At 54.5% G+C, this 27,078-nt stretch overlaps 2 protein-coding genes across 5 annotated transcripts in view; one reads left to right on the top strand and one right to left on the bottom strand.

Annotated features, from left to right (window-relative positions):
• The window catches only part of CCDC113 (coiled-coil domain containing 113), a 50,004-nt gene extending 37,552 nt beyond the window's left edge, over window positions 1-12,452 (top strand). For 3 of the 4 annotated variants that reach the window (XM_055145796.1, XM_055145797.1, XM_055145798.1), the window contains 3 exons: window positions 480-587; window positions 10,114-10,269; window positions 12,207-12,446. In XM_055145796.1, the coding sequence (XP_055001771.1) occupies window positions 480-587; window positions 10,114-10,269; window positions 12,207-12,335 (393 nt within the window). In that variant the 3' untranslated portion in view covers window positions 12,336-12,446. Of the gene's footprint in view, window positions 1-479; window positions 588-10,113; window positions 10,270-12,206 lie in introns of all 4 variants that reach the window. The other variant, XM_055145795.1, reaches the window with a different exon arrangement.
• Window positions 12,453-12,624: 172 nt separating this feature from the next.
• Window positions 12,625-25,302, bottom strand: PRSS54 (serine protease 54). The gene is made up of 5 exons (XM_004600935.3): window positions 25,245-25,302; window positions 23,180-23,351; window positions 17,865-18,123; window positions 16,981-17,112; window positions 12,625-13,218 (listed from the first exon to the last, which is right to left on the bottom strand). The coding sequence occupies exons 1-5, from the start codon at window positions 25,300-25,302 to the stop codon at window positions 12,703-12,705; spliced, it is 1,137 nt and encodes a 378-aa protein (XP_004600992.2). The 3' UTR covers window positions 12,625-12,702.
• Window positions 25,303-27,078: the final 1,776 nt, after the last annotated feature.

The raw sequence follows: 27,078 nt of genomic DNA, 5'->3' as shown, positions 1-27,078 counted from the left end.
CAAGTGCACCCCGCCCCTACCCCACCCCGTGAGACCGTCACACATGGTCTGGCTCAGAGCTGGCTCCTCGTGTCTCCGTGACCTTGGACCAACGGCTGCTCCTACGAGGCAGTTCCAGACCCGGGAAGGTGTCTCGGAGCAGAGGCGGGAACAGCCACTGTGCGCTGGGTTCTCCACGGGGCAGGTGGCGAGCCCAGCCCTTCCATACTCCCGGGAAGCAACCAGCCCACATCTGGGGGCTCCCGAGCCTTCCGCACAGCTGCGGATGGGACCTGGGGCCCGGTAGAGGCGGCTCCCCTGTCGGCCCTTTCCACACAGACCCCGCTGCAGGGACTCGGGCCACGGGGGAGGTGGGCTGGTGGCGCTGTCCCCCCCCCGCCGCCCCCGCATGGGCCGGTGACTCTTCTGCTTCCTTAGGGGCGTTTATGCCCCCAGAGTTGCCGGTTCTCCGCCAGGGCTCCCGCTGTCGTTCGTTGCAGAGCCGACTCCACCAAGCCCTGGAGCTGTCTTCCCAGCTGGACAGGGAGATCCGTCTGAGGGACGAGCTCCTGAAGAGAGTCGAGAAAGAGAGTGTCCAGGCAGAGGAGGTAAGTCGGGGGGGGGGGGGCGGGTCAAGCGTGCCCGTGGACTCGCTCCACGCAGCGTTTCTGAGGCGCTTTTTGGCCGGGGCTCGCGTTAGATTCCAAGTGCAGGAAACCCGTTTTCCGAAGCCTGGCAGTCGAGCCTCAGAACACGGTCGTCTCCTCATTCATTTAGCAGCTGTATTGGGATGAGCTCTCAGAGCCTGTAATTTACCCATTTGAAGGATACATCTTACCCCAGTGCCCCCAAATAAGTAAATAAACGAGTATGCATCGTATAGCTGTGCCGTGTATTTACAGAACCTCTAACCATCTGCAGGGTAATTGGAGGACATTTTCATCATCCCATAAAGAAGCTCTGAGCCCGTGAGAACTTCCTTCTCCATCTCCCCTCCCTCCCAGCCTGCCGCAGTCTACTTTCTGTCCCTGAGTCTGGCCACTTTGTAGAATAAGGATCGTATCATATGATATGGGATAGTCGTCCATTACTGACTTCTTTTTAAATTTAACTTAATTTTTAAAAAAATTTTATTGAATCACCATGTGGAAAATTGCAGTGCTTTCAGGCTTTAGTCCCAGTTATACAATGCTGAAACAAACATCCCTTCACCAGTGCCCATATTCCACCACCAAAAGAAAAAAAAACCGGTATACCTTCCATCCTGGCCCTCCCTCCCCCGCCAACTGATAAATTTCACTTTAATTTCTCTTTACTTTGGTTACATTCAATATTTCAACAAAAAACTCACTATTACCGTTAGGAGTTCCCCACTAGAGTCAGACCTGCTGTGAAGAGATATGAGATATGAGGTTTTGGATTTCTGTATTTTAGCAACTAAGTCCAGGGAATTCCTTTCAGAAATTGGATCATTGCAAGCTTGTAACTCTCATCTGTGGTCCTCATAATATGGTGGTCGCCATGCCCTTCACCCCCCATGAGAGAGAGAGAGAAAGAGAGAGAGAGAGAGAAAGGCAGAGAGACAGAGAGACAGAGAGGAGAGAGGAGAGAGACAGAGAGAGAAAGAGGAGAGGAGAGAGAGGAGAGAGAGAGAGAAAGGCAGAGAGACAGAGAGACAGAGAGAGAGGAGAGAGAGACAGAGAGAGAAAGAGGAGAGGAGAGATAGAGGAGAGATAGATAGATAGATAGATAGATAGAGAGAGAGAGAGAGAGAGAGAGAGAGAGAGAGAGAGAGAGAGAGAGAATACCTTTCCCCTCCTGGGCAGGCATGGGGCCGCGGCTTAGTTCTCGGTCTGGAGACATTCTGCAAGGAGCTGCCGGTACCAAAAGTAGTTTAGCTGGCCTCTGGAGTCATGCTCGTGCAGCTGCGGAGAGGCTGCACATGTGCGACCCCCGGGATCACATCTCGGTGGAGAGCGGGGCCCATGCCGCCCACCTTCCCGAGAGCACCCTCGCGTCCCATTTCTAAATTTAACTTAATTTTTAAATAAGTTGTTCACAGCGATTTATTGCATTCAATATTCCAATACCAATTTCAACACCATTACACCATCCCACCACCATTATCTCAAATTTTCCCACCACCACTACTGAAACTTGCCCCCAAAGCACATGCAAAATAAGTTTTTTAGTATTGGCTTGTTATGAATAATTCACTAAAACTGACCTAAAAACGTTTCCCTAGAGGAAAGTGTGTGAAGTGCTGTATCTCACCCTGGAGCCAGTAAGCCCTTGCATGAGATTACAAGCATGTTGTTACAGGTTGCCCTTTGTATGCTATATTGATCAAAATGGATTGCGTTCTACGTTAGACCCCATGAGATGTGGTGTGCGGCTCTTGATACGTCAGCGGGGCAGAGTATAGAGTATGAGACACTGATGCAGGAATAATACAATTTTAACTAGGGTGATACAACTACAGTTGAGTGTTTAACTGGATGGTGACTCGGGGGTGTTGAGGCATCTCTGCGCGTGTTGCTCTTTTTCTCTCCTGGGATTTATTTGTGAGTCTCTGGATCATGGCCATTAGTGGGCTTGTATGGCACCAGGGGTACTTTGTGGGTGTGGCCGCCAGGCTCCGGGAAGAACGGGGAGGTGGGGGGAGGTCACCCTCTCCTGACTCCATGAGAACCTGGAGATTTCAGTCACGAAATCCGCATACCCGAGTTTTTCAGCAGATTCATTCTCATGGATGAGGCTTGTCCCGAGCCTCTGGAGATCAGCTGTGAGCATGGTGGTGATTAGGTACTGGAGGTTTTTTTTTTTTGGCTGCGGAGGCTCCGTTGGGGTGGGCAGAGGGACTCACCTGCCCTGCTCCGGGGTGCTCCAGACGGGACAGCCTAGTGTGGGGGCTGGAGGCGTCTCTGCGGTGTGTTGCTCTCTTTCTCTTTCGAGATTTATTTGTGAGTCTCTCGGTCATGGCTGTTAATTAGCTTACATGGTGCCAGAGGCCGTTCTTGGGCGAGACCACCGGGCACCAGAAAGAACAGGGAGAGGGAGTCATTGCTGGCTCCTTTAATAGTACTTTCAGGATCCATGATCTAGCAGGGACTAGTACCTTGACTTTTGTTTCCACGGCTGGATGCTATTCCTTTGATGGGTGGGCCCCAGTTCATCCGGCCACTCCTCATTATAGGTGAGCATTTGGATTTTTGGTACTTTTTGGCTCCCAGTGAACCATGCCGCTGTGAGCATTCATGTGCAGAGTTGCTGTGTGAACTTTTGAATCTTCTCTCTTGGACATCCACTAGGTAAAGGTAGGATTGTGGGTTATCTGTGGTAGCTCCCTGTTTGACATGGAAAGTAACGCTGGACTTTGGCACCGTTTTATATGTCCCCCCTCCTGTCCCCCTGAGCAACCTCTGAGGGTTTCTCTCTCTGCACATCTGTCTCAGTACTGGTGCAGTGTTTGTGGCCATTTAGGATCCTGTGATGTGGATCCCCTGGTGGTCTTGATTGGAATTCCCCGGAAGTCCTGAGTGTGTGTTGTGTAAATGTGTCTTCAAGTTCTTTCCCAGATTTTAGTTGTGTTAATATTTTAATCAAAAAGTTGCAAGGGGGCTGGAGCAATAGCACAGCGGGTAGGGCGTTTGCCTTGCATGCGGCCAACCCAGGTTTGATTCCCAGCATCCCATATGGTCCCCTGAGCACTGCCAGGGGTGATTCCTGAGTGCAGAGCCAGGAGTAACCCCTGTGCATCGCTAGGTGTGATCCAAAAAGAAAAAAAAAAGTTGCAAGAATTCTTGATAAAATTCTGGACTCAAATCCCTTATCAGATAATAAATGGTTTGTAAATATTTTCTCTCCCTCTGCATTTCCCCCCCATTTCTTGATGGTGTTGTTTGTAACACAAATATTTTTAATTTTGATGAAGCCCCCCTCTCAGACCCTGGCAAGCTGCCGAGAGTATCCCGCCCGCACGGCAGAGCCTGGCAAGCTACCCGTGGCGTACTTGATATACCAAAAACAATAACAACAACGGTCCTCATTCCCCTGACCCTGAAAGAGCTCCCAATACGCCATCGGGCTACGCTAGCATGGGACAGGGATGAGTGGAGACGTTACTGATGCCTGTTTGAGCAAATCGATGCACAACGGGATGACAGTGACACAGTGATACAGTGATGAAGCCCAACTTATCTACTTTTCTTTTGGGTCATATCTCAGAAATCACTCCTTAACCCCTACCCGGGATGTGATAAGATGGAAGTGTATAGCTTCACTAATGGGCCATACATGACCTTGCCTTTTTGTTTTTATCACACCCAGCGACACTCAGGAGTTACTCCTGGCTCTACACTCAGAAATTACTTCTGGTGGTGTTTGGGGGGACCATAAGTGATGCCAAAGGAACAAACCCAGGTTGGCTGAGTGCAAGGCAAATCACTTATCTGCTGTACTATAGCTCCGGCCCCCACCTTGCCTTTTTTTTTTTTTAATCCTTTGGTTTTGAGCCACACACAGCCAGGCTCAGGGGCTACTCCCCGCCTGATACTCAGGAGTCACTCAGGGGACTATGAGGTGCCAGGGATCAGATGTGTGCATCCTGTATGCAAAGCACGCACTGCAGCTCACTGAGCTTATTTCTGTGGCCCCCTCTATGTCTCTCTCTCTCTTTTTTTTTTTTGCTTTTTGGGTCACACCTGGCGATGCACAGGGGTTACTCCTGGTTCTACACTCAGGAATTACTCCTGGCAGTGCTCAGGAGACCATATGGGATGCTGGGATTCGAACCCGGGTTGGCCGCGTGCAAGGCAAACGCCCTACCCGCTATGCTATCGCTCCAGCTCCCCCTCTATGTCTCTTAAAAAGAGTTTTGTGGGGCTTAAGAGATAGTGGAGCAGTAGGGTGCTTTCCTTGCAGCTGACTGACCTGGGTTCAATCCCCAACAGCCCAGACGGTTCCTTGAACACCACCAGGACTGATCCCTGAGCTCAGAGCCAGGAGTAAGCCCTGAGTACAGCTGAGTGTGGCCCTCAATTTAAAAAAAAAAAAAAAGAGTTTTGTATGTTTTACATTTAGGCTGATGGTACATTTTGGGTCAATTTTGTAAATGGTGTGAGAAAAGAATCCAAAAGCTGGAAAAAGAAAGGTGTAAGGTATGTCCATGGTCGTTACAGTTGCCTTATCTCCCGTTTGTGGTTCTCTGCACTTCTTCCTGTTGACTTGAGTTTCCACCTGGTGTCACTTCCTCAGTCAGCTCCAGCTTTTTTTGAGCCTTCCTTCATTGCACTGTCATTGTCACAGTTTTGTATGCGATGTATTTGTCCCCAAATACATATCATTTTCTCGACTTGCTTTTAAAGTCCATTAAGGAGGAAATGCAGTTATACTTTATATCTCCCTTCATATTTAACTCTATCTGGGCTATGTGGTTTTTTTTAAGTGGATTAAAGTGACATTTCTGGTGTCACTTGTTTTCAGCCTGAATAGCTTTCCTTAGTGGGCTTTTATTTAGAGGGAGGGGGAGCGGGTTGGGCAGGTGTTCTCACAATGAAGTTTTTCCATGTGTGGAAAAAATTGTGAAGATCGTAGAGTGTTCCCAAAGCTCATGTACCCCTATGAGTAGCATCTTATGGTAGTAGAATACATTGATTCAAAGTGATGAACCAAAGCTGTTTACATTATTAACATTTACAATTTACATGGTGTGATTTCTTTCTTGACTTTTCAGCCAGGTGTGACCATGCTTGGGGCTTCCTCTTGACTCTGGGGGCCTATATGTGGTGCTAGGGATTGAACCCGGATTGGCAGCATGCCAGGCAAGTGCTTTACCTGCTGAACTGTCCCTCAGGCCCCTGGTTTCCTTTATGTTTGCCCGTTGGCCATTTTCTGTCACAGGGCCCCATTTCTATTTCGTGTCCTGGCTCCTTGGGTCCAGGTAGCCCTAGGATGAGGCAGTTTTTCAGACTTTGCTGATGACATTGAGAGTTTTTGTGGGGGTGATTGCTGGTTACCTATTTTGTAGGCTGTTCCTCAGTTCTGATTGGTTCAATGTTTTTCTCAGGAACACACTTGGGTTCTGTGACTTAGGGTGGAAGACCAGAGAGGTCAGGTACCATTTTCGTCACATCCTGGATAGGGGGGAGCATCTGTCATCATAATGTTGACGTTGAGCTGGGTGACCTGACTGCCCCGGAAGTGCTTCCCCCGTTTCTCACACTGTGAGCTTCCAAAGGAAGTTACTGTCTACAGCTGGAGAGGAGGGGATTCTTCTATATAGGAGATTTCTCAGTTGTCCCCTATTTGATTTCAAAAGTACTTACTTTAAGCGGCCATCAGCTCATGGGTATTTGTTCCGTATCATCGGGATATAACCTAACATTATTTTGGTGCTCACGTTGCTCCAATGTGGCCCTCTGGAGCGCTTTCCCTTGGCGCCCGCTGCCCTCCGACATAACCCCGTATTTGTGGGCATTTTCTTAGAGCCCTTCTCTTTTGGTACCAGAAGATATTCCCGACTCATCTTCTATATTTTCTTCAGTCTTTCTGCAAGACTGACTAGTTCCTTTCATTTGAGACTCATATTTGAACAAAAGATCTGAGTATGCTTACTGCTTTTCTTCTGAAGGATAATTTTTGTTTGATATAAAATTCTTTGACAGTTTTTTACAGTTCTTATATTCCGATGATACAGAACAAATATCCATGAGCTGATGACTGCTTAAAATACCCGCTGTGCTGTCACAGGGGTTATTCCTGGCTCTGCACTCAGGAATTACCCCTGGTAGTGCTCAGGGGACCATATGGGATGCTGGGAATCGAATCTGGGTCGGCCGCATGCAAGGCAAACGCCCTACCCACTGACTGTGCTATCACTTCAGCCCCTAGAAGTCAGTTATTAATCCTATTTGACTTCCTTTCTACATGAGTTGAGTTGTTCTCTCTCTCTCTCTCTCTCTCTCTCTCTCTCTCTCTCTCTGTGTGTGTGTGTGTGTGTGTGTGTGTGTGTGTGTGTATTTGGGCCACCCTGGTGGTGTTCAGGTTATAATTGTTTTCTCTACTTTCAAGAGTCTGTCTTTGATTTATCATATTGATTATGATGTTTGGGTATGTGGAGGCAGTGCTGGACCAATAGTACCACGGGTAGGGCGCTTGCCTTGCATGAAGTGGACCTGGGTTTGCTCTCCAGCACCCCATATGGCCCCTGGAGCACCTCCAGGAGAGATCCCTGAGTACAGAGTCAGTAAGCCCTGAGCACCTTTGGGTGTGGTTCAAAAACAAACAAACAAAATTTGTGGGGTATCCCAAATTCAAATGAACCCAACTCCCCCCTCCAACCCTTCCCTTTGATGCTGCTATAATAGTCAGGTGCTAAACTTGTGAATCATCCTTTTCACTGGTGCTTGTGGGAGGGTCCACACACGTTAGCTGTGCTCACACGCAGCCTGGCTGTAGTGCTTGCGGAGGGGTTGTGCTCTTGGCTGCAGTGTTCACCTTCAAGTTGCGTGTAGGCTGGAGGCTGCACACTTAGGCTCTTGGTACTTTGACACAGTCTTTTGCAGCAGCGGGGGCCCAGAGAGCAGAGCTCTCAGAACTTCACTTGTTGCACGTGGGTGGCACTGAGGATCCAACTCTAGACCTCACGCTTGCAAGGCAGCACTTGGAGTCACTTGAGACATCCCGGGACCCTGAGTATAGATTTTTTTTGCACACACCTCACTTGGCGTTTGTTGAGCTTCTTGGGGATAGAGCTTAATGTTTTGATCGAATAAGGGAAGTTTTCAGCGGTGACTTTCTTAGATCTTTTCTTCTGATTCTGTCTCTCAGCTCCTCCCACCCACCAACCATATGTTGGTGTACTTAGTAGCGTTCCACATTCTTTTGAGCCTTAATTTTTCTTTGTGTTTTTTTTCTCCATATTGCATAATTTCTAAAAAAGTATCTTCAGGTTTACTGACTCTCCCGTTGGCTCAAAACGATTGCTGATCCCTCTAGTGATTTTTTTTTCTCATTTTACTTGAGTTTTATTGAAAAAACTCCACATTTTCCACTGGTTTGTTTTCAAAAATAATTTCTACTTCATTGATACTCTCTGTTGGTGAGACGTTATCATGATGTATTCCTTTTATTTTTTGACGATCGTTTCCTTCTGTTCTTTGAACATATTTACAATAGCTGCTTTAAAACTTTGGTCTCAGTTTGCCATCTGGACCCCTTGAAAGGCAGTTTACGTTGTTGCTCTTTTCCCCGTGTAAGTCACACTTTAGTGATTTCCCCCACCCCTTGCCTTTTTTTTTTTTAAATCTTGACTTTTGTTTATTTTTTTGGGGTCACACCCAGCGATGCTCAGGGGTTACTCCTGGCTTTGAACTCAGGAATTACTCCTGGCAGTGCTTGGGGGACCATATGGGATGCCGGGGATCGAAGCCGGGTCGGCTGCGTGCAAGGCAAAGGCCCTACCCACTGTGCTATCGCTCCGGCCCCAAATCTTGACTTTTGCCATTTACATTGAACTGAACATCTTCTCTGACCTAGCAGCCCGGGGCTTTGTGCTCCCACACCTTTTCAGGATAGGTTGTTTTGCAGGGTTAGTTCAGTGACTCCATTGATTTCTCTTGCTATTACCTCTGATGCCGGCCTTAGAGTCTCGACGCTGAGAGGCATCTTGCCCAGGAGCCCGGCTGGCAGCGGATTGTAACTCTGCATCTTCCCGCCGAGCACCCAGCTGTCAACCTCCATCCGTGGCACCCGAGACTGCTGATGCTCTCCTGCTTTTGGCAACCCTGAGATTCCCTAATCGCTCTACACTTTGTTCTTGTGCCACATCTGGCAGTGCTCATGCCTTACTCCTGGCTCTGTGCTCAGGAGTCACTCCTGGGGGGGCTCAGGGAACCGTATGCGGTGCCGGGGATCAAACCCAGCTTGGCCACATATGAGGCAAGTGCTCTACCAGCTGTATTATCTCCCCGGCCGCTGGTAAAGTTTTTTTTTTTTTTTTTTTTTTTGCTTTTTGGGTCACACCTGGCAATGCACAGGGGTTACTCCTGGCTGTGCACTCAGGAACCACCCCTGGCAGTGCTCAGGGGGTCATATGGGATGCTGGGATTCAAACCCGGGTCGGCCGCGTGCAAGACAAATGCCCTACCCGCTGTGCTATTGCTCCAGCCCCCCCAGGGTAAAGTTTTGATGTGGATGCATTCAGTTATTGATTAGGGCGAGGGGTCACCGTGTTACTTGAAGATGTGGTTTGGGATGTCCTTTAGGTAGAAAGTAAGTTCATATTACATTGAAATGCATCCAAGTATACCAGAGATCTAAATGTGCATGATAGAACTATTAAAATCCTAAACAGAGGAAACATTTTAATTATAATCTTGGAAAGGGGAGAACTAAAAATATAGAACCCGGAAACCAGGACACCAGTGAAAACAGAGATTTAAAAATGAAAGCTTTCTGCATAGCAAAAAATAAGCAAAGCCAAAAGACAAACAGCCAGGAAATTATTATATTTGACATCACAGAGAGCTTTCTTACATTATAATTTATAAAGAAAACAATTTAGCAAAAAAACTAATAAAAATGCGCAGTGGATTTAAACACTTAGAAGAAAAGCACCCCCCACCCCCAAAATAAAACTCCTGAAAAATATTTCCCCTTGTTTAGGGAAAATTTGGACTGGAGTGATAGCACAGTGGGTAGGGTGTTTGCCTTGCACGTGGCCGAACCGGGTTCGATTCCTCCATTCCTCTCAGAGAGCCCAGCAAGCTACAGAGAGTATCTTACCTGCATGGCAGAGCCTGGCAAGCTCCCCGTGGCATATTCGATATGCCAAAAACAGTAACAAGTCTCACAATGGAGACGTTACTGGTGCCCGCTCGAGCAAATCCATGAACAATGGGGACAGGACGACAGTGCTACAGTGCTAAGGAAAATTTAAAGCTAGGATGAGCGATTTCTCCTCTCTGAGGCTGACAGAGTTCAAAGAGTTGGTAAGGTTCTGTTGGGAGGTTTCGGGGAATAGGACACCTGGCAGCTGCTGAAATATGAACCGCAATTTAGCACCATTTACTAGTCAGGCCTGAGCCAGAAATGCCGGGGGGTCCCGGGTGTAAGTGGGTCTTTCCCAACCAGGGCCGGGCCAAAGCTGAGGCCATAAATAAGAAACTCCGGAAGCAGCTGGCAGAGTTCCGGGCGCCGCCCGTGATGGTGTATGTGCAAGAGAAGATCCGGAACGGGGACCTGGAGAAGACCATCAAGATGTGGGAGAGGAAAGTGGAAATCGCAGAGGTAGGTCCCCGAGAGGGCCCGGCCCCGCATCCTTCCCGCCTTCCGCCGTTGTCAAGATGAGTCTAGAACCCAGGGTTTTGGACACATAATGTCTGAGACAAATCATCTCAGCAATTACTTCATAACGAAATGAAGGTGGATTTTTTTTAATCCCCTTTTTTGGGGGTGGGGGGAAGGAGTGCATATCAGGCAGTGCTCAGGGGTTTCTCCTGGCACTGCACTCAGGAACCACTCCTGGTGGTGCTCAGGGGACCATCTGGGATGCTGGGGATTGAACCTGGGTTGGCTGCTTGCCAGGCAAGCGCCCTTCCCTCTGTGTTCTCTGTTACCTACCCCTCTTTTTCAAGCTCCCTTTTCGCAGTTTTTTTTTGTGTGTGTGTGGATCAGTCCACCCATTATGTTGCCTTTGGGCCTTAGTTGCCACCTTTCTGTTTTTTTTTAAAAAAAAATTATTAGAGAATCACTGTGATGTACAGTTACAAATTATGAACTTTTGTGTTTGCATTTCACTCATACAGTGATCATTTACCCATCCCTCCACCAGTGCCCATTCACCCCCACCAATGTTCCCAGTATCCCTCTCACCACCCCCACCCCATCCCCCACCACCCCACCCTGCCTCTGTGGCAGGGCATTCCCTTTTGTTCTCTCTCCTTTTGGGTGCTCTAGTTTGCAATAGAGGTATTGAGTGGCCTTCATGTCCGGTCTATAGTCTACTTTCAGCTCGCATCTTCCAACCCAACTGGGTCCTCCCAACATCCTCTACTTGGTGTCCCCTTCTCTATCTGAGCTGCCTTTTCCCCCAGCAGGTGAGGCCAGTTTCCAAGCTGTGGGGCGGACCTTTTCGCAGTTTTTGAGAACAGCGTCTGCATCATTCAGGCCCAGCTACTTGTAGCCTTGTTTTGTTTGGGTTTGGAGCCACAGCTGACGGTGCGCAGGGCTTATCCAGGCTCTGTGCTCAGGGGTCACTCCTGGCAGGCTCGGGGGGCAGGGGGCAGGGATGGAACCTGAGTCAGATAGGACCCTTGCTGCCGAGCTATCCCTCTGGCCCCCTGTATTCTTTTTTGTTGTTTATTTTTGTTGTTTTTATTTTTTAATTTTTTTATTTTATAAGTTACTTCACAATATTTAATATTCAAACACCAATCCCACCACCATTACACCTTCCCACCACCAAATTTGGGATGTTTCCATCCCAGGCCCCAATCCCTGTCCCAAAGCCCAAACGAAAGAATATATTTTGTCGGTCTGTACCTGGCCCCCTGTATTCTTAACAAATTCTCCCAACTTCTGAATCCTCCCCTTTCTCCGCCCTCCCCATGTGAGAATTTGCTACTTCAGACATGGAGAAGCCAGATTTTCTTTTAAAATCATGTTTTGTTTTGTTTTTAATAGTACTCAGAGCCCCGTTTCATGCATTTCCATAATAGCCCTGGGTCTCCAGGGTGACGCACCTCACAGCCTTTTCATCGGATAATGTGCACGGAGCAGGGGCGAGGTGGGAGGGAAGAGGGGGGGATCCGGGTTGTCGGAGCAGGCGCACGCGAAGCTGGTGCCAAGGTGGGGACACGTCCGCCCTCCTGGGAGTAGCTTCAAAGCCAGGTTGGCTCACTCGGAGAGTGTGGCCATTTCCCATTGAGACCAGAAGTCTTGCGTCCAGTCTTTCCTGAGGTCACCTGGTGGCCGGGAGTCAACTCAGATCCCAATGCAGGGTGGGCCCCCGGCCGGCCCCTCTGGTAGGGAGGAAGGAGCAAGTCCCACGTGGAGGGCCAGAAACGCGTTCCTTGGAAGAGTCTTGCAGCCATGGTTTCCTGGGGGCGGGCGTGTGTAGGGGGGGCTCTGCATACTGGGGTGGCGGTGCCCCTCTCCGGCTCCCCCGGGCTGCATGCCATCCATTTCTCCCCGCTCACGCCCTCTTCTCTCCCTCCCGCACACAGCTGTCCCTGAAGGGCTACCGCAAGGTTTGGAATCAGATGAAGATGGCCAGTGAGTACTTGCAGGTGGCCAGCTCGCCGGGAGACAGCTCGAGGGAGGTCAGCGAGGACTCCCCCAAGGTCATCCATTAAAAGACTCTCTGCTCCTCTCCAGTCCCCGGGGGTCTTCTCTGCTACGTGCCCGCCGACGCCACCAACTCTCCAGCCGGGCTGACAGTCACTTCCCTGGGGCCACAGCTGGGCCCTGGCACCATTAACGTGGGGGAAAGAACCACAGGGCGCTCTCAGGGTTTGGGCACTGGTCAGCCCACGTTTAGTTCAGAAGCACAAATCCCAGTGGCCTTGGGACCCGTGGGCGTGGGCCGGAGGAGGGAGCGCCGGACCCCGCCCGGCCTGTCCCAGGTGCACGCACGGCGATCGAAAATACTGAAAACAGCCCGGCAAGTGCCCGGCGCTTGGTGCTCTGAGCTTCCCCGGCTGCCGCCCGGAGAGTGAGTGCCTAGACGCCCGCGCCCAAGACGGCCAGCCTGGAGCAGAGCAGGAGCAGCTCTGGGCGCGGGCGCAGCCGGCCGCGGCCCGAGGTGGACCACCTCCCCCCCTCCACCCCCCCGTAGTAGTCGTAGTACATGGGCTGGATGGCGGGCTTGAAACCCTTGTCCCTGTCCTGGATACTCCTGCTGGAGTCATTGGCTGACCAGGACGGCCGGGTGACGCTTTTCAGGCTCCGGGGCTGCGTTTGGGACCCCATCATCCGGGCCAGCCCGGGAAACTTCTTCTGGGCCGCAGGGGCACGTGAGGAGAAGCTGGGGGAGGGCACGAAGTGGTCCCACTGGTGGAAGGACGTCAGGGCGGAGGCCGTGCCCTTGGTCTTGGCCTCGATCCAGGCGCCGTACTCGTCGATCCTGGTGTAGAGGAAGAGGCCGGGACACTTCTCGCCGCCCGGGGACAGCAACCCTCGGAGCACCCACAGGTTCACCTGCTGCATCTGGCACATCACTGGGTTTCCCGGGTCGCCCTGGGACAAAGGACAGAGGGACTTCAGGGCTGAGGAATGCGCCCTGGTGCTGCTGGGGTCCTGCAGCGGGAACGCCCGGCCCCGGTTACACCAGAGTCGGGGGAGAGGCTGGGGGCGCCGCCGTGGCTCTAAGCCGCCGCCACCAGATCCCAACAAGGTGGCTTTTCCCACCCAGGCGGGCAGAGGCGACCTCGGGCAGAGAGTGGCCCTGGGTTCCATCCCCACCACCTCTCCCCCCACTCCCCATGACTTCCGGTTTTATGCAAAACTCCGCAGGCTTCTGCCCTTGGCCTGTGCCTCCCTGCCTCCCATGTCCTTTTCTTGCCTCCTTCCCATCCTCTGTGGTGTCTGTCCGTCCTGGGGTGGAGGCGTCTTTCCTTTACGACTGAGAATGCTCCCGACCCCCTTCCCATCATTTTATCTAAGGAGGGTCCCCCTCTGCTGCCCCCCGTGTCCATTGCCCTGTCCTGGCAGGTCAGAGACAAACGTCAGGGGCTGTGGCACCCTGCCGGGTGAGGCCCGTACCTTCTCCACCCAAAAGCTGCCTGGGGGCACACCTGCTGCCAGCCCCTGCCCGTGCTCCCAGCCTGCCCTGGGCCTGTGCCAGCAGCCTTGGGGCCTGGGGTTGCCACCGCACACACCTAGGCACGCAGGGCGTGATGGGCCTTGTCCACTAATTCTCTCCAAGCTCAAGCGAGGAGCCAACCCCTGCCCGGAACACACGTGGGGGCTCCTGATACAGTGCCTGGCACCGTGCGGGCACGTCACAGAGGCTTAGCCACCCTGGCCCCGCTGTCCACAGAGGCCAGCGGTTTCCTGTGGGCAGTTGAGCAGACTGGGCACCTAGACCACCGCTGAGTGGAATTTGCTTCACTGCGCCCTCCCCCCATTCCTGGGGTCTGCCCTCATGGTCCCCCTCCTCCAAGAGGGGGCTGTCACCCCAAGGCTGGCCAGCTGCGGCCTTCCAACCCCTGTGAGCTGCCCTGCTAGGAAGGGCCGGCCCGTGCATGCTGCTGTCCCCCGGGGACGCAGTGCAGAGTGGGAAGCGATGGCCACGGGAAACCGTCAGAGAGGTCAGCAGCGGAGGTCAGAGTGGCTATCCAGAGCCTACCTGTCCCCAGGCGCTGGCGCTGGGTCATTCTTGGGTGGTTGTTGTGTGTGTGTGTGTGGGAGGGGAGTGGGATGAGGTCGGGCCATGTCCAGCAGCCTCAGGGCTTACTCCAGGCTCTGTGCTCAGGGATCACTCCTGCTGGTGCTCAGGTGCCAGGATTGAACTGGGACTGGCCACGTGCCAGGAAATCTCCCTCCTTGCCCTGTGCTCTCTCTCTGGCCCCCCCCTCTTGGCGTTCTGTACACTCGCATGCAGCACCCGAAGGGCACTCTGGGTGCCTCGTTCCCAGGTAGGCCCAGGGCTACACACAGGTGGTGGTAGGGGGGGCGGTCTGGCTTCGCCATGCTTCTCGTCCTTCCTGGATGCCCCCTGAATGTCCCGGGTTCCACCATTTCGCACATATTCTTTCCCTGTAGCCACATGGCAGAGGGTGGAGGAACAAGGAAAAATGTGGCAGAACCCTGGTCATTCCAGGGCTTTTGAGCAGGCGTCCTCCTGCCCCCGGTCCATCTGCCTGGGCAGAGAGGCTCTCTGGCCAGGATGGCAGGGCCCCCTCCTTCCTCTGGCCTTGTTGCCAGTTTGTTCTAACCAGGGTATTGGAGCTGGAGGAAGGAAAGAACTGCAGTGGATGGTGGCTGGCCTGCAGGCCTGCAGTGGCCATGGGCTCCAGGTACAGGGAGTGGACTGTGATGCACAGCAGCCGGGACCAGGAGTGTGGGGTGACCTGCTGAGCGTCCTCCCCATCCCCCCTCCCCAGCTTTCTGCAGTGGGAGTCCCAACCGCTGTGGAGAGCAAACACGGGAGGAGGGTGAGTTCAGGGGATTCTGGGAACCCCCGAGGTAGTGAGTGAAGCTGGGTGACTTATTGGACATGCGACGAGAGTGGCTTCGAGGTCTGTGGACACCAGAAGCCATGTCTGAGAGAGGAAGGAACCCGGGGAGACCTGGCACTTGTCTGAGACACTCGGGAGCACAGTCCTGTTCAAAAAGCAAGAGAGTGTCTGCAGCGGTGCTCCAGTTAAGGACCAGCCGGGCTCAAGAAATATGCAGCCACCCTGGGTCCAATCCACAGCACCGTCTAGGGTCCCCCTGAGCACCACCGGGAGTGATCCCTGAGCACAGAGGCAGGAGTCAGCTCTGCCCACCCCAAAGAAAACACCCTGGTCCAAAGCCTTGTGTGTGGACTTAAAGGAGTGACATTGAAGTGGATGAGCAACACGCTACAGCCCAGGGCAGCTGAGATGTTCCTGAAAGGTCTTGGGAATGGGATGTGCCTGTGTACCCCAGGTCAGCAGAGTCAAATTAGTAGCATCTCCCTGCCACCCCCACCCCAGGCCCCTTCTCATTATTATTTAAAAGAATGTCACCTTCTGCTACCCACAGCACCCGAAACTGGGTCAGGCAGGCACTCAGGGCAGGGACTTACAAGATAGCGGGGTAATCCTCCCCCTGTGCTCAAGCACATTGTCTGCTTTCAGGGTTAACACTGTTGGGCCGGAGCAATAGCACAGCGGGGAGGGTGTTTGCCTTGCATGTGGCTGACCCAGGTTCTATCCCCTGCATCTCATATGGTCCCCCCAGCACAGCACCGCCAGGAAGAATTCCTGAGTGCAGAGCCAGGAGTAACCCCTGAGCATTGCTGGGTGTGGCCCAAAAAGCACAAGAAAGAAAGAAAGAAAGAAAGAAAGAAAGAAAGAAAGAAAGAAAGAAAGAAAGAAAGAAAGAAAGAAAGAAAGAAAGAAAGAAAGAAAGAAAGAAAGAAAGAAAGAAAGAAAGAAAGAAAGAAAGAGTTCAGGTCGTTGAAGTTCTCTACCTGGCACAAGCCCAGGAACGAGCAGGCACTCCTTGAACCCCGGGTCAACTTTGGAAGGACAGTCGCCTTACGAAAGACAGTCTGTCATCATTTTGCAATAAAATGACTTTGGGAAAGAAATGTCTGTATACATGTTCTTCCCCTTCTTCTATAAAAACTCCCTTGTTATAGCGGGGGAGGGCAGTGCCATCAAGAAATCCCGAAGGTTCAAGGAAATGGCTTCCTAGAAACCCAACTTTAGGGTCTGGGCAAACGCTTTGCAGGCCTGGCCCAGGTGATTCCCCAGAGCATCTTAAGGAGTGTTGTCCGAGCACCGAGCAGGGCGTGGTCCCTAAGCACCACCAGGGGTTGACCCCCAAAGCGCAAAATTAAAGACCATTTTCTAATAGAGGGAAAAACTGCCTGGAGATCGGGCTGATCTGGGTTCTTGCCTCGAACACTCCCTCACTGCTGAGCAGAGATGAGGGGTCACATCGGGAGCTGACGCGGACTGTGTCTGTACCTTGCCCACGTTTTCCTGAGGGGCCCATCTGAACTGCCCTCACAAGCTGGGGCCAGCGCTGCCCACACAAACGGAAATCAGCAAGGCGCTGCCATGGTAACGGGTGAGAGACGGCGTCTGAGTCTGGATTCCGGGAGCCCCGCCCGTGGACAAGCTCTGCACGCGTGGCCCTGCGCCGGTCACCTAGCGTGGCCTGCTACCTGGCCCGCCCCGTGGACGGCCAGAAGCACTCGCTCTGGGCCACGCGCTGCTCATGGGGGTGTCCTCCCAGCGTCCACCGTCCAGACCCCCGACCCCCCCGCCGTCGGCCCTTAGCTTGATGCCATTGCGTCCTCACCAAGCAGACGGAGTTGGTTTCACGCTCGATGTGGTTGCCACATCTCAGCTTCCGGGAGTGGTTTAAGGGACACGGCTCCATGTCCCTCACGGTGATTTTCCTCAGGATGCTCATCGTCATGTGATTTCCTGTCTGGACCATGCAACAGAGAGGCCAAGAATTATTCACGAGAAGATGAAAGGCCCCCCAGCCCCAGCCTGCACCCCGTTTCCAGCCAGCTCGGTCGTAGCTCAGGCTTCTCTGGGAGGGAGCAGAGAATGTGCTGGGAAACTCCTTTTCCTCACAGAAATCAGATCCTGCATTGTGAGTTTTTACTAAAAGCCACCTTTGCTTTGGGCTTCAGAGCCAACCCGGCAGGTGCTGTGGGTGGGGGTGGGGCGGGGGTGATACTCGTCGCCAAGTGCTCGGGGGGGGGTCTCAGAGGTGCTCGGGGAAAACCATGCGGTGCTGGGAATGGAACTCAGGGTTGCCACATGCAGAGCAAATTCTCTACCACTGAGTCACGTCTCTGGCCCCAATCTCTGCTTTGAACTTGACCCTGGAAACTGGCAGAGAACTCCCTCCACATCCATAAAGACTCTGCTAGTTTATTTCTCAGGACCCAGAGAGAATGAGGGCTTAGTCCATTGCCTCCAGCTTCCACTAGACCTCAAGTGCTGCCCCACCCCCCGCCCCCGCCACGGACCCCCAACGGGGGCGCAGGACCGGAAGGTGGAGAGGACCCAAGGGGAGAATGACCGCGGCCAAGAGGGCAGGTGAATCTGGGAGTAGGGGGGGGGCAGGCTGCGATGGGGTGGGGCGCTCCGGCCCAGCCTCTGCCCTAGCCGGGTGCGTCCGGGTGGGCTCCCCAGCCCGCCCGCCGGGAGGAGAAGGGAGTCATTAACTGCAGTCGTGGGGTTCCATCCTGCCACCCAGCAGTTCCGCAGGTGAGGCGAGGCGGCCGTCCCTTTGTTGAGGAAGCAGATGGGGCGCACGAGGCTGGTGAACGCCATGGCCGTGTCTGTCTTCAGGAGGGCGATGTTGTTGTCCATCGTGCTGTTATCGAAGTCCTCGTGAGGGACGATGAAGCTCACGGGAAACTCCTCGTGCGAAACCTCTTTGGAATCCATCCGGGCTATGCCCACAATGGCCACGGCCTCCTTCCTGGAGAGGGCCCGGGGGGGCGTGAGCCGGCAGGCGGGAGAATCCCTGGCCTGCTGCTCTCCGATTCTCCGCTCTATGGCCCGGACACGCACCCCGGTCCTCTCCCCTGCCCTGTTGTGACTCACCCCTGAGGACCCAGTCCCCAGGAGACCCCTGACCCCACCCCTGAGGACCCAGTCCCCAGGAGACCCCTGACCCCACCCCTGAGGACCCAGTCCCCAGGAGACCCCGGACCCCACCCTGAGGACCCAGTCCCCAGGAGACCTCTGACCCACCCCTGAGGACCCAGTCCCCAGGAGACCTCTGACCCCAGCCCTGAGGACCCAGTCCCCAGGAGACCCCTGACCCCACCCCTGAGGACCCAGTCCCCAGGAGACCCCTGACCCACCCCTGAGGACCCAGTCCCCAGGAGACCCCGGACCCACCCCTGAGGACCCAGTCCCCAGGAGATCCCTGACCCCACACCCATGGGGGTGCTCCTATTTTGTTCGTTTGGGAGCCACATCCAGCTGTACTCAGGCCTTACTCCTAGCTCTGCACTCAGGGATCGCTCCTGGCAGGGAGGAGGTGGACGGGCCGTGTGGGGTGGGGGGAGTGAATCCAAGTTGGCTGTGTGCCAGGCAAACCCTACCACTGGCCTACTTTAATGTCCCACCCTTCCCTACCCCTCACGAGAGAATCTGTGTTAGCCTGTTGTCACTGATGATTAGTTTTATGTGCGTAGAGTTGCTTTTGTTTTTATCTTTCACTTTGGGGGCCACACCCAGCTGTGCTTCGGGCTTCCTACTCCTGGCTCTGCACTCAGGGATCACTCCGGGCGGGCTCGGGAGCCCTTTGGGATGCCGGGTTGAAGCAGGTGGGTCGCTTCCTCGCTGTCCTCCCTGCTGTGTTACAGCCCCCGGCCTCTGCAGAATTGTTTTTGCCTTTTGTTGTTGCGGTCACAAGGCCAGATGCTACCTGGCAATGACAGGACTTGAACCCAGGACCTCGCACATGCCAGATCCGTAGCTCTAGCACTGAGTGACCTTTGCAACTCCTAGTTGTATTTTTGTTTGTTTGGTGGGGAGGGGGGGATTCCCAAGTGGTGCTCAGGAGACCCCGGGCCCTGCCGTGGTTCTCAGCCACTGGCCTCAAGAGCCGGAGGATGCGGCTCTCTGCCAAGATGTGACCCTGGTGCCGCACGTGTGCGGCCTCTCCGCAGCTGCACGAGCCTGATCCCAGGGGCCAGCTAAACTACTTTTGGTACCGGCAGCTCCTTGCAGAAATGTCTCTAGACTTTGAACTAAACCTCGGCCCCATGCCTGCCCAGGAGGGGAAAGGTTTTTCTCTCGCCTTTTCCTTGCTGGGGGGGAGGGGAGGGCGTGGCTACCGCCAGCTTATGAGGACCACTGATGAGAGATAAAAGCTTGCAATGATCCAATTTCTGCCAGAAATTTCCCTGGACTTAGTTACTAAAATACAGAAATCTGGGGGGGGGCTGGGGGGGTTGAGGGGGTGGGAGATATACTGGGGTGTTTTTAGTGGTGGAATATGTGCACTGGTGAAGGGATGGTTGTTTGCGCACTGTAAAACTGAGACTTAAGCCTGAAAGCTTTGTAATTTTCCACATGGTGATTCAATAAAAATATTAATTTAAAAGGAAAAAAGAGCCGGAGGATGCGCTGTGACTTGGACCTGTGGGCAGTAGCGGCACCAGCCAGTGGTGCTTGAATCTCCAGGACCCCCTCAGTATGCCCAGGGGACCAGGTGGTGCTGGGACTGAGCTGGTTGACAGCATGCACGCCTTAATTTCTGCACACTCTCTGCCCCTCCTCCCTTATATTTTAGTCTGGGGTTGTTTTTCTTTCTTACAGAGTTATAGTAATATCTAAAGATTGGGGCCAGAGTGACAGTACAGCAGGCAGGACGTTTGCCTTCCACGTAGTTGACCTGGATTTGATCCCCGGCATTGCGGATGCTCCCCCGAGTACCACCAGAAGTAATACCTGAGTGCAGAGCCAGGAGAAACCCCTGAGCACTGCAAGGTGTGGCCCCCAAACCAAATAAAATAATAATAAAGCCCAAAGGTATCATCATGACTTTTGATTTTTGGCGCTTAGCCTTTCCGGGGCATTCTTGGTTGTACACTGCAGGACGCTGAAGGAAACCTCCAGCCCTTTGTCCTGTTTGGGGGCCACACTCGGCTCTTCCCTGGGGTTACTCCTGGCTCCGTGCCGAGGAATTCCTCCTAGTGGTGGTGAGGGAGCAGAGCTGAACCCCGGTGGGCCTGGTGCAAGCAAGGCGAGTGCCCGCTCTGCTGTGCTATCGCTCTGGCCCCTAAAGCCTTAACATTTTCTCCCAGATCCCACATTTTCTCCCAATCTTCAGACTGTGGGGAGAGAGAGAGAGAGGGCCTCTAGGGAGGACATGAAGAGCAAATGAGAGCCTGAGGGTGGGCCCTAGCCCAGGAAGCCTGGTGTCCTGTCAGGAGACCGTGGACATGTGTGCACACACGGAGATGCATGGGCAGGCATGGGCTCATCCCCGAGGGGCCAGTCTCGGGGGACCACTGCTGCTGACAGCCTGGTCTGCACGGCAGCCTGGGGCAGCGAGACGCACAACTCTGAGGTCCGGGCGGCGGTTCTGGGGTACGCAGCCCTAGGACACCAGTGCGCGGTGTGTGTGTGTGTGTGTGTGTGTGTGTGTGTGTGTGTGTGTGAAAGAGGGACTAGAATTCTTGGTCAGCAGATACAAGAGCCAACACAAGAGGCCAAAGTGATATAGTACAGCAGGGAGGGCGTTTGCCCTGCCCACAACAGACCCGGGTTCGATCCCCGGTAGTCCATATGGTCCCCCAGCACCTCCAGGGCTAAGTCCGGAGTGCAGAGCAAGAAGTAACCTTCGAGCATCACCAGGTGTGGCCTCAAAACAAACAAAAGAGCTCAACACCAATAGGCCAGGAGGAGTGTAGGTGTCCACCCATGGGACACTGAGTGCCTAAGGGAGGAAATCCAAGAAACGGCTGCCCCACTTGGCCGGTGGGAAGGGCACGAGTGAACGAAGGAAGGTACCATTAGGTTTGATTTGATTTAGGAGAGTGTGTGGGGGGGGGAAGGGGGGTCATACCTGGCAGTGCTCAGGGTTTGACCCTGGCTCTGTGCTCAGGACTTACTCCGGGGGTACTATGGCTCCGGCTCCCAAGGTACAGCTTTATGCTGTCTTCCCTTTTCTCCTCATTAGACCATACACTTGTTATTTTCCATAAAAACCCTAACTCTGGTGTTTCAAACCTCAGTGGCAGGGCCGGAGGGAGTACAGTGGCTCAGGTATACTTGCCTGGTGCGCAGTCGAGCCACCGATCAGACGTATAGGCTCCCCCAAGGCCCACCAGGAGGAAGCCCTGAGCACAGCCAGAAGTGAAACCCCCAAAATGCAAGATTTAAGAAACTTAAAACTAAAACAGCAGGGCTGGAGCAATAGTCCAGCAGGGAGGGTGTTTGCCTTGCACCTGGCCGACCTGGGTTCGATCCCCGGCATCCCAGACAGTCTCCCGAGCACCGCCAGGAGTGACTCCTGAGTGTAGAGCCAGGAGTAACCCCTGAGCATTGCTGAGTGTGATCCCCCCCCCAAAAAAAAAGTAAAAAAACTAAGACAGCTCAGCAGCAATGGTCAGGGCCAGGACTTAAACGGTCAAGTGCGTGTGAGCCAAGCCCAGCACCACAGGCGAGGCCCCTAAAAGCATGAACAAAATACTCAGCAGTAGAACACTAGACATTGGAGGCGCATATGGTCATTTAGCCAGTCATACAAGTTATGTTCCCCTTGCTCTGTAAGCCCACAGTACACAGAATATGTAGGTATATATGCAACCGTATATGCTGAGTATTAATATAGCACTTTTTAATTTATCAGTGCTACTTGGATACTTCCATGGGTGTAGCCATATCCTCTGGCCAACAGGGTGCCTTAAACTCGTCCAGTGGCTAAAGTGGTGCCCTTAATGTTGATTCCAAACACGAAATCAGTGGGTCATGGGTGAGGTGTTTAGAAACAAGACAATGTACTCCTCTGCTGACTTGTATGTCTTTGCTTTGTTTCAATGAATGGACACTGATCGTAAAGCGTTTGGAAAATACAAACACATTCCAAGAAAACAGAATGAGCCATGGAGATGGCCCAGCAAGCTGGAGAGCGTGACATGGCCATGTGGCCTCTGACCGCCAGGCCTGAGTTCTGTCGTTATTATTATTGTTTTTGTTGTTGCTAATATTATTATTGTTATTATTATTTCCATTTGGGGGACACGTCCACTGATTATTATTATTATTGTTATTGTTGTTGCTAATATTATTATTGTTATTATTATTTCCATTTGGGGGACACATCCACTGATTATTATTATTGTTGTTATTGTTGTTGCTAATATTATTATTGTTATTATTATTTCCATTTGGGGGACACGTCCACTGATGCTCAGGGGCTGTTCCTTGTTCTGCCCTCAGGAGTAGCCCATGATGGCACCTGAGGACCCCCGTATGCCGTGCCATGGATTGAAAGGGGGTCAGCCACATACAAGCAAGTGCCTTAAGCCTTGTTCCATCTCCCGGCCCCGAGGTCTCTGTTCCAAGGCAAAGGCCTCCTGCGGGTCTGCTTCTCTGCTGGAGAGATGGCACAGTGGGTCGGGCACTCGCCCTGCACATTTCTGACCCAGATTTGATCTGTGGCCCTGAATATGGTCCAACCAGGAGTGACCCCTGAGCACAGCTGGCTGTGGCCCCCCAGAGCCTCCAAACCAGATCACAGGCCGAGAAAGAAGAGACGAGGAGCAGGGCTGTCTTCGAGAGGAGCCAGTGGCTCGGGGCTGCAGCAACGGGGACGGTCCCCGCTTGCAGCCCTCCCTGCAGAGCCCAGCCCAGCCCAGCCCACGCCCGCTCTGGCAAGGGGGAGTCCTGGGAGCAGCGCGGGTCCCCAGTAGAAGTCCTGTCCCCAGGACTCCCGCCACGCCTCCCCAGGAGTGGAAAACTGAGCCCCGGTTGCGTGCCCTGAGCCCCCTGGTAGGGGGTTGGGGGGTACTGGCCTGTTCTGAAAGGCAGAGGCGATACTGAGGATCCAGAACTCGCTGAGGACGCAGCCGAAGGCCAGGTGGGTGTACTGGGGGTCCTGCAGCGACACCACCCACGGGAACTCCTGGCCGCCCACCAGGCTCTCCTCGGAAGTTTCCTGAATGTTGACATTCTGGATGCCACACTCTGCAGAGGGAGGGTCGGGGATCACCGCCACAGTCCCCCGGCCCCAGCACCCTCCTCTCCCCCACCGGCTCCCCACGCTTCCTCCCGGACCCCCATCGTGGGTGCCCCTTGGTCTTTTCTTCTTCTAGTGAGTCTCTTTCCCGGCAAAGCTGCCGGGTGGCGACTCGGGGCCCGGAAATAACAGCAGGTCTGCAGTCCTCAGGCTGGGTGGTCCCCGGAACATGTCAGAGGCGTGGGTGGGTCTCGGAATGCAGACGGGGCGCCCTCCAGCCCTGGCCCAGCCTCCGCAGGCTTCAGTCTAGTCCCACGAGAATGCCATATTGGCTTCACGGTGGGGGGGGGACAGTGGGACTTTCCCGATGGCCCCTGGCAGCCTCGTGCTGACAGTGCTCGGGTGGCCGCGGACGACTCCAGTGCTTCCTGTTTCTCCCAGTTGAACTTGCTAACGTGCTCAGTTGCAAGAGATGTTTCCATACGAAAGAAGAAACTGAGCATCCTGTGTCGATTTGGGGGCTTGACGGGGGTCCTTCCCACCGAGGCTCGGGATCTCGAGGCCACTCCCGCAGACACTCGGCCAGATAGAGCAGACTGGGCAGTCTCAGTGCCGGGGCCACCGCCGGCCCAACTCAGGTGCCGAGAACTGACTGGGCCAGGCCAGGCAGGTGGTCAGCCCTCTGCATGGCCCCGTCTGGCCTCTGACATTTTTTAAAGTGTTCAGGGGGTCAGCGAGAGAGCACAGGGATAAGTCGCGTGCCTTGCACACGGCCAACCAAGGCTTGATCCCTGGCACCACGTGTGGTCCCCTGAGCACCACCAGGAGAGATCCCTGAGGCACAGCCAGGAGTAAGCCCTGAGCACTGTTGGCTGTGACTCAAAAAAAAAATCCCAAAAGTTAAAAAAAAAAATTGAAGAGCTGAAAGGGGTCCTGAGGCCAAACCGTCTGAGAACTGCTGATATAAAGAAACGTTCATGACATTTGTCCAACAGAACTAGTGTGGACGTGGTCAATGTGTGCAGATGAGGTGGGTGGGGTCATGGCGCTGATAGGACCTAGGGCCAGCTCCGCGCCCCCTCCCAGCCCACTATCCAGCCACACTTCATCTCTTTAGCTTGGCCCTGTTCATCCTGCCGTGGGAGATGACACACACCGCCCCCCTCCCGTTCTCCTTCCGCACACAATGAGTACTTAGTCATCAATGAGCAGAAGTGTCCGCCAGCCCATCACCTGGCCTCCTGCCAAGGGGCTCAAAGGTCCTGCCAGGCGGGGGCTGCCTTGGCCTCTCCAGGCCTCCCCCAGATCCCGCTGTCCCCCGCCCTCAGGTGGCCGCTTCCAAGGGGACCATGTCTGGGCTAGTCTGGACCTTGTTTCAAATGAACTGAAATGTGGACTAAAAATGTGTAATAAGATTAGTCTCTCCCTCTCGGTCATGTATTTTAGTTTTGGTCTTGGGGTCACCCATAGCAGTGCTTGGGGCTATTCCCAGCTTGGTGCCTGCTCCTGGGGGCGCCGGGCGTGGTCCCCGGGCCTCCTGCGGGCAAAGCAGGTGCTCAGCCTGCCGTGCTCTCCTGGCCCCTCTCCTGGTGACGAGCAGCCCGCGCTTCCCGGGGGCCTGAGGCTTCTCCTTCCACCCTCACCGAGGACCAGCCCGAGCTCCCACTGCGGATGCTGCTGCTTCCTCCCCCCACCCTCACTGACCATCGGGGCCTGCTGCCCTGGCCGTCTCCCCCGAGCCCCCTTTGGACATTTGGGGCTGATGGCCTCCCCTGCAATGGCTCCCCTGGCCCTGGTGACGTCTGGGGGTGGGGGACAGGGGCACTCACTGGGGCCACTGGCTTCCCCAGATTGGGTCCCCCTGGCCCCGGTGACATTGGGGTGGGGGACGGGGCACTCACTGGCAGAGGTGTGGGAGATGTAGAGCAGGAGCAGGAGCACCCCCTTCGTCACCGCCATCCCCAGAGAGCACCGCAGCACACACCATGGGCAGCTGCGGAGACAGAGCAGTGACCACAGGCTTCCTCCCCCAACTGACGGTGAGCCCATGCACACACTCACACACACATGTGTACACAGGCATGCATGCACGAACATAGGCGAACACACAAACATAGATGTCCAAGGTGTGCATGCATGTACAAATGCATGCACACTGTGAACACATGCGTGTACTTGCACATGCACATATATGTGGGTGCATGCACATGTGCACATTCATGCAGACATATGCACATATATGTGGGCACATGCATGCACATGTGCACATCCATGCAGGCACATGCACACATATGAACACATACTCATGCACAGACACAAAGACCACGTGTGTATGTGCACACATGCACACAGACACACACACACACACACACACACACACACACACACACACACACACACACACATGGCAGGTCCAGCCTCCTCCCTGGTCCCTGAGAGAGCTTCCAGCCTGGGGGTGGTGGGGGAGGGGACAGACCTGTCAGTGTCCCTGTGTCTGGGTTCCGTGCAGTAAAGAGGCCGGGAGCCCCGGGGTCCAGCCAGCGCCCCTGGGCTTCCCAGAGTCAGGTCTCAGGAAGAGGCTGGCTTTTGACTCTTGGGGTTCACCTCTGGCCTTAACTGTCGCTATGAGTCTCTGCGGGAGGAAAAAGGTGGGGCGTGAGGACCGCCCGCCGGGCCTGGCTCCTCCTGCTTCTGCTTCTCTGCTGGGGCGGGGACTGCAGGGACTTCTTCTGTCCCCTGAAGCAGTCACAGCCTGGGCCTCATTATTCCGACCCTGAGCCCTAGGGTGGCGGCCGGCTCCCAGCCTTCCCAACCTGTGTCTGTGGCGGGGCTTGGAGCCCCCCTCCCTCTCAGACCGCCAGGGCGCTGCAGCTGCTGAGTGGGGCAGCGGGGCTGGGGGTCCCCCGACACCCTGGCGGCCCGTCTCCCTCCCCACCACCCCCAGCCCACGCACCGCTGCGGGCCGCCCTGGGCCGCTCCCGTCACCATGTTCCGCTCGGGACACGGGTGTTTCTCGCCATCAGGATGGTTCTCGGGGCTCTCCCATGGGCGGCTCCTGCCGCGGGAAGGCTGCGGGCACTCACTCTGACCCCCATGGCCGGGGGCTGCAGTGGGGCGGCAACGGGCCCCCGGGGAAGAATGTTCCATTGTGGCCTCACGGTTACCGTGGTGTGTCGCCGAGCAGGTGACCCGGACAGACGGACACGGGGCTTGGAAGGAGCCGGTACGAGGAAACTCCTGTTTCTTGAACTTGGGGCTCCCCTAGAAGCCAGACTTGTGCCCGCCTCAACTCGCTACCAGCTGGGTACCCTTTCATGGGATGACAAAGTCCTAGCCCAGGTGGCTGGGCTCTGGCCTCAGCACCCACCCCGGCGTGCCCAGAGGGTGCCCTACCCTGGGACGGGTTTGCTGTCTCCAGCCTCAACCCCGGGACGTGCTCCAGGTGGTTTCCTGATAGCCCAGCCCCTTTGCTGGGGCCCCAGAGTTGGGCCCAGTGATGCCCCCACACCGGCTCTGCCCACTGGATGTGGCATCCAGCAGCGTTGGCCTCGCACAAACGCCACGGGAATGGCCACAATGGTACTCAGGTAACGGTGGGACCAGGGCGGTGCTGTCCGGGGTGGGTGGGAAGAGAAGCGTGGCTGGAGAGAAGACACCTTCAGCTCCTCCTCAATGCATGGTCCCCCGGAATCCCACGGGCCCCCCTGTCCCCTGTCACCTTCTCACCCCCAGCCC

This window comes from Sorex araneus, chromosome 8 (assembly GCF_027595985.1).
Source record: "Sorex araneus isolate mSorAra2 chromosome 8, mSorAra2.pri, whole genome shotgun sequence".
Classification (NCBI taxonomy): domain Eukaryota; kingdom Metazoa; phylum Chordata; class Mammalia; order Eulipotyphla; family Soricidae; genus Sorex; species Sorex araneus.
The sequence above is the reverse complement of the archived record's forward strand: the minus strand, read 5'-3'. Positions and strand labels throughout refer to the sequence as shown.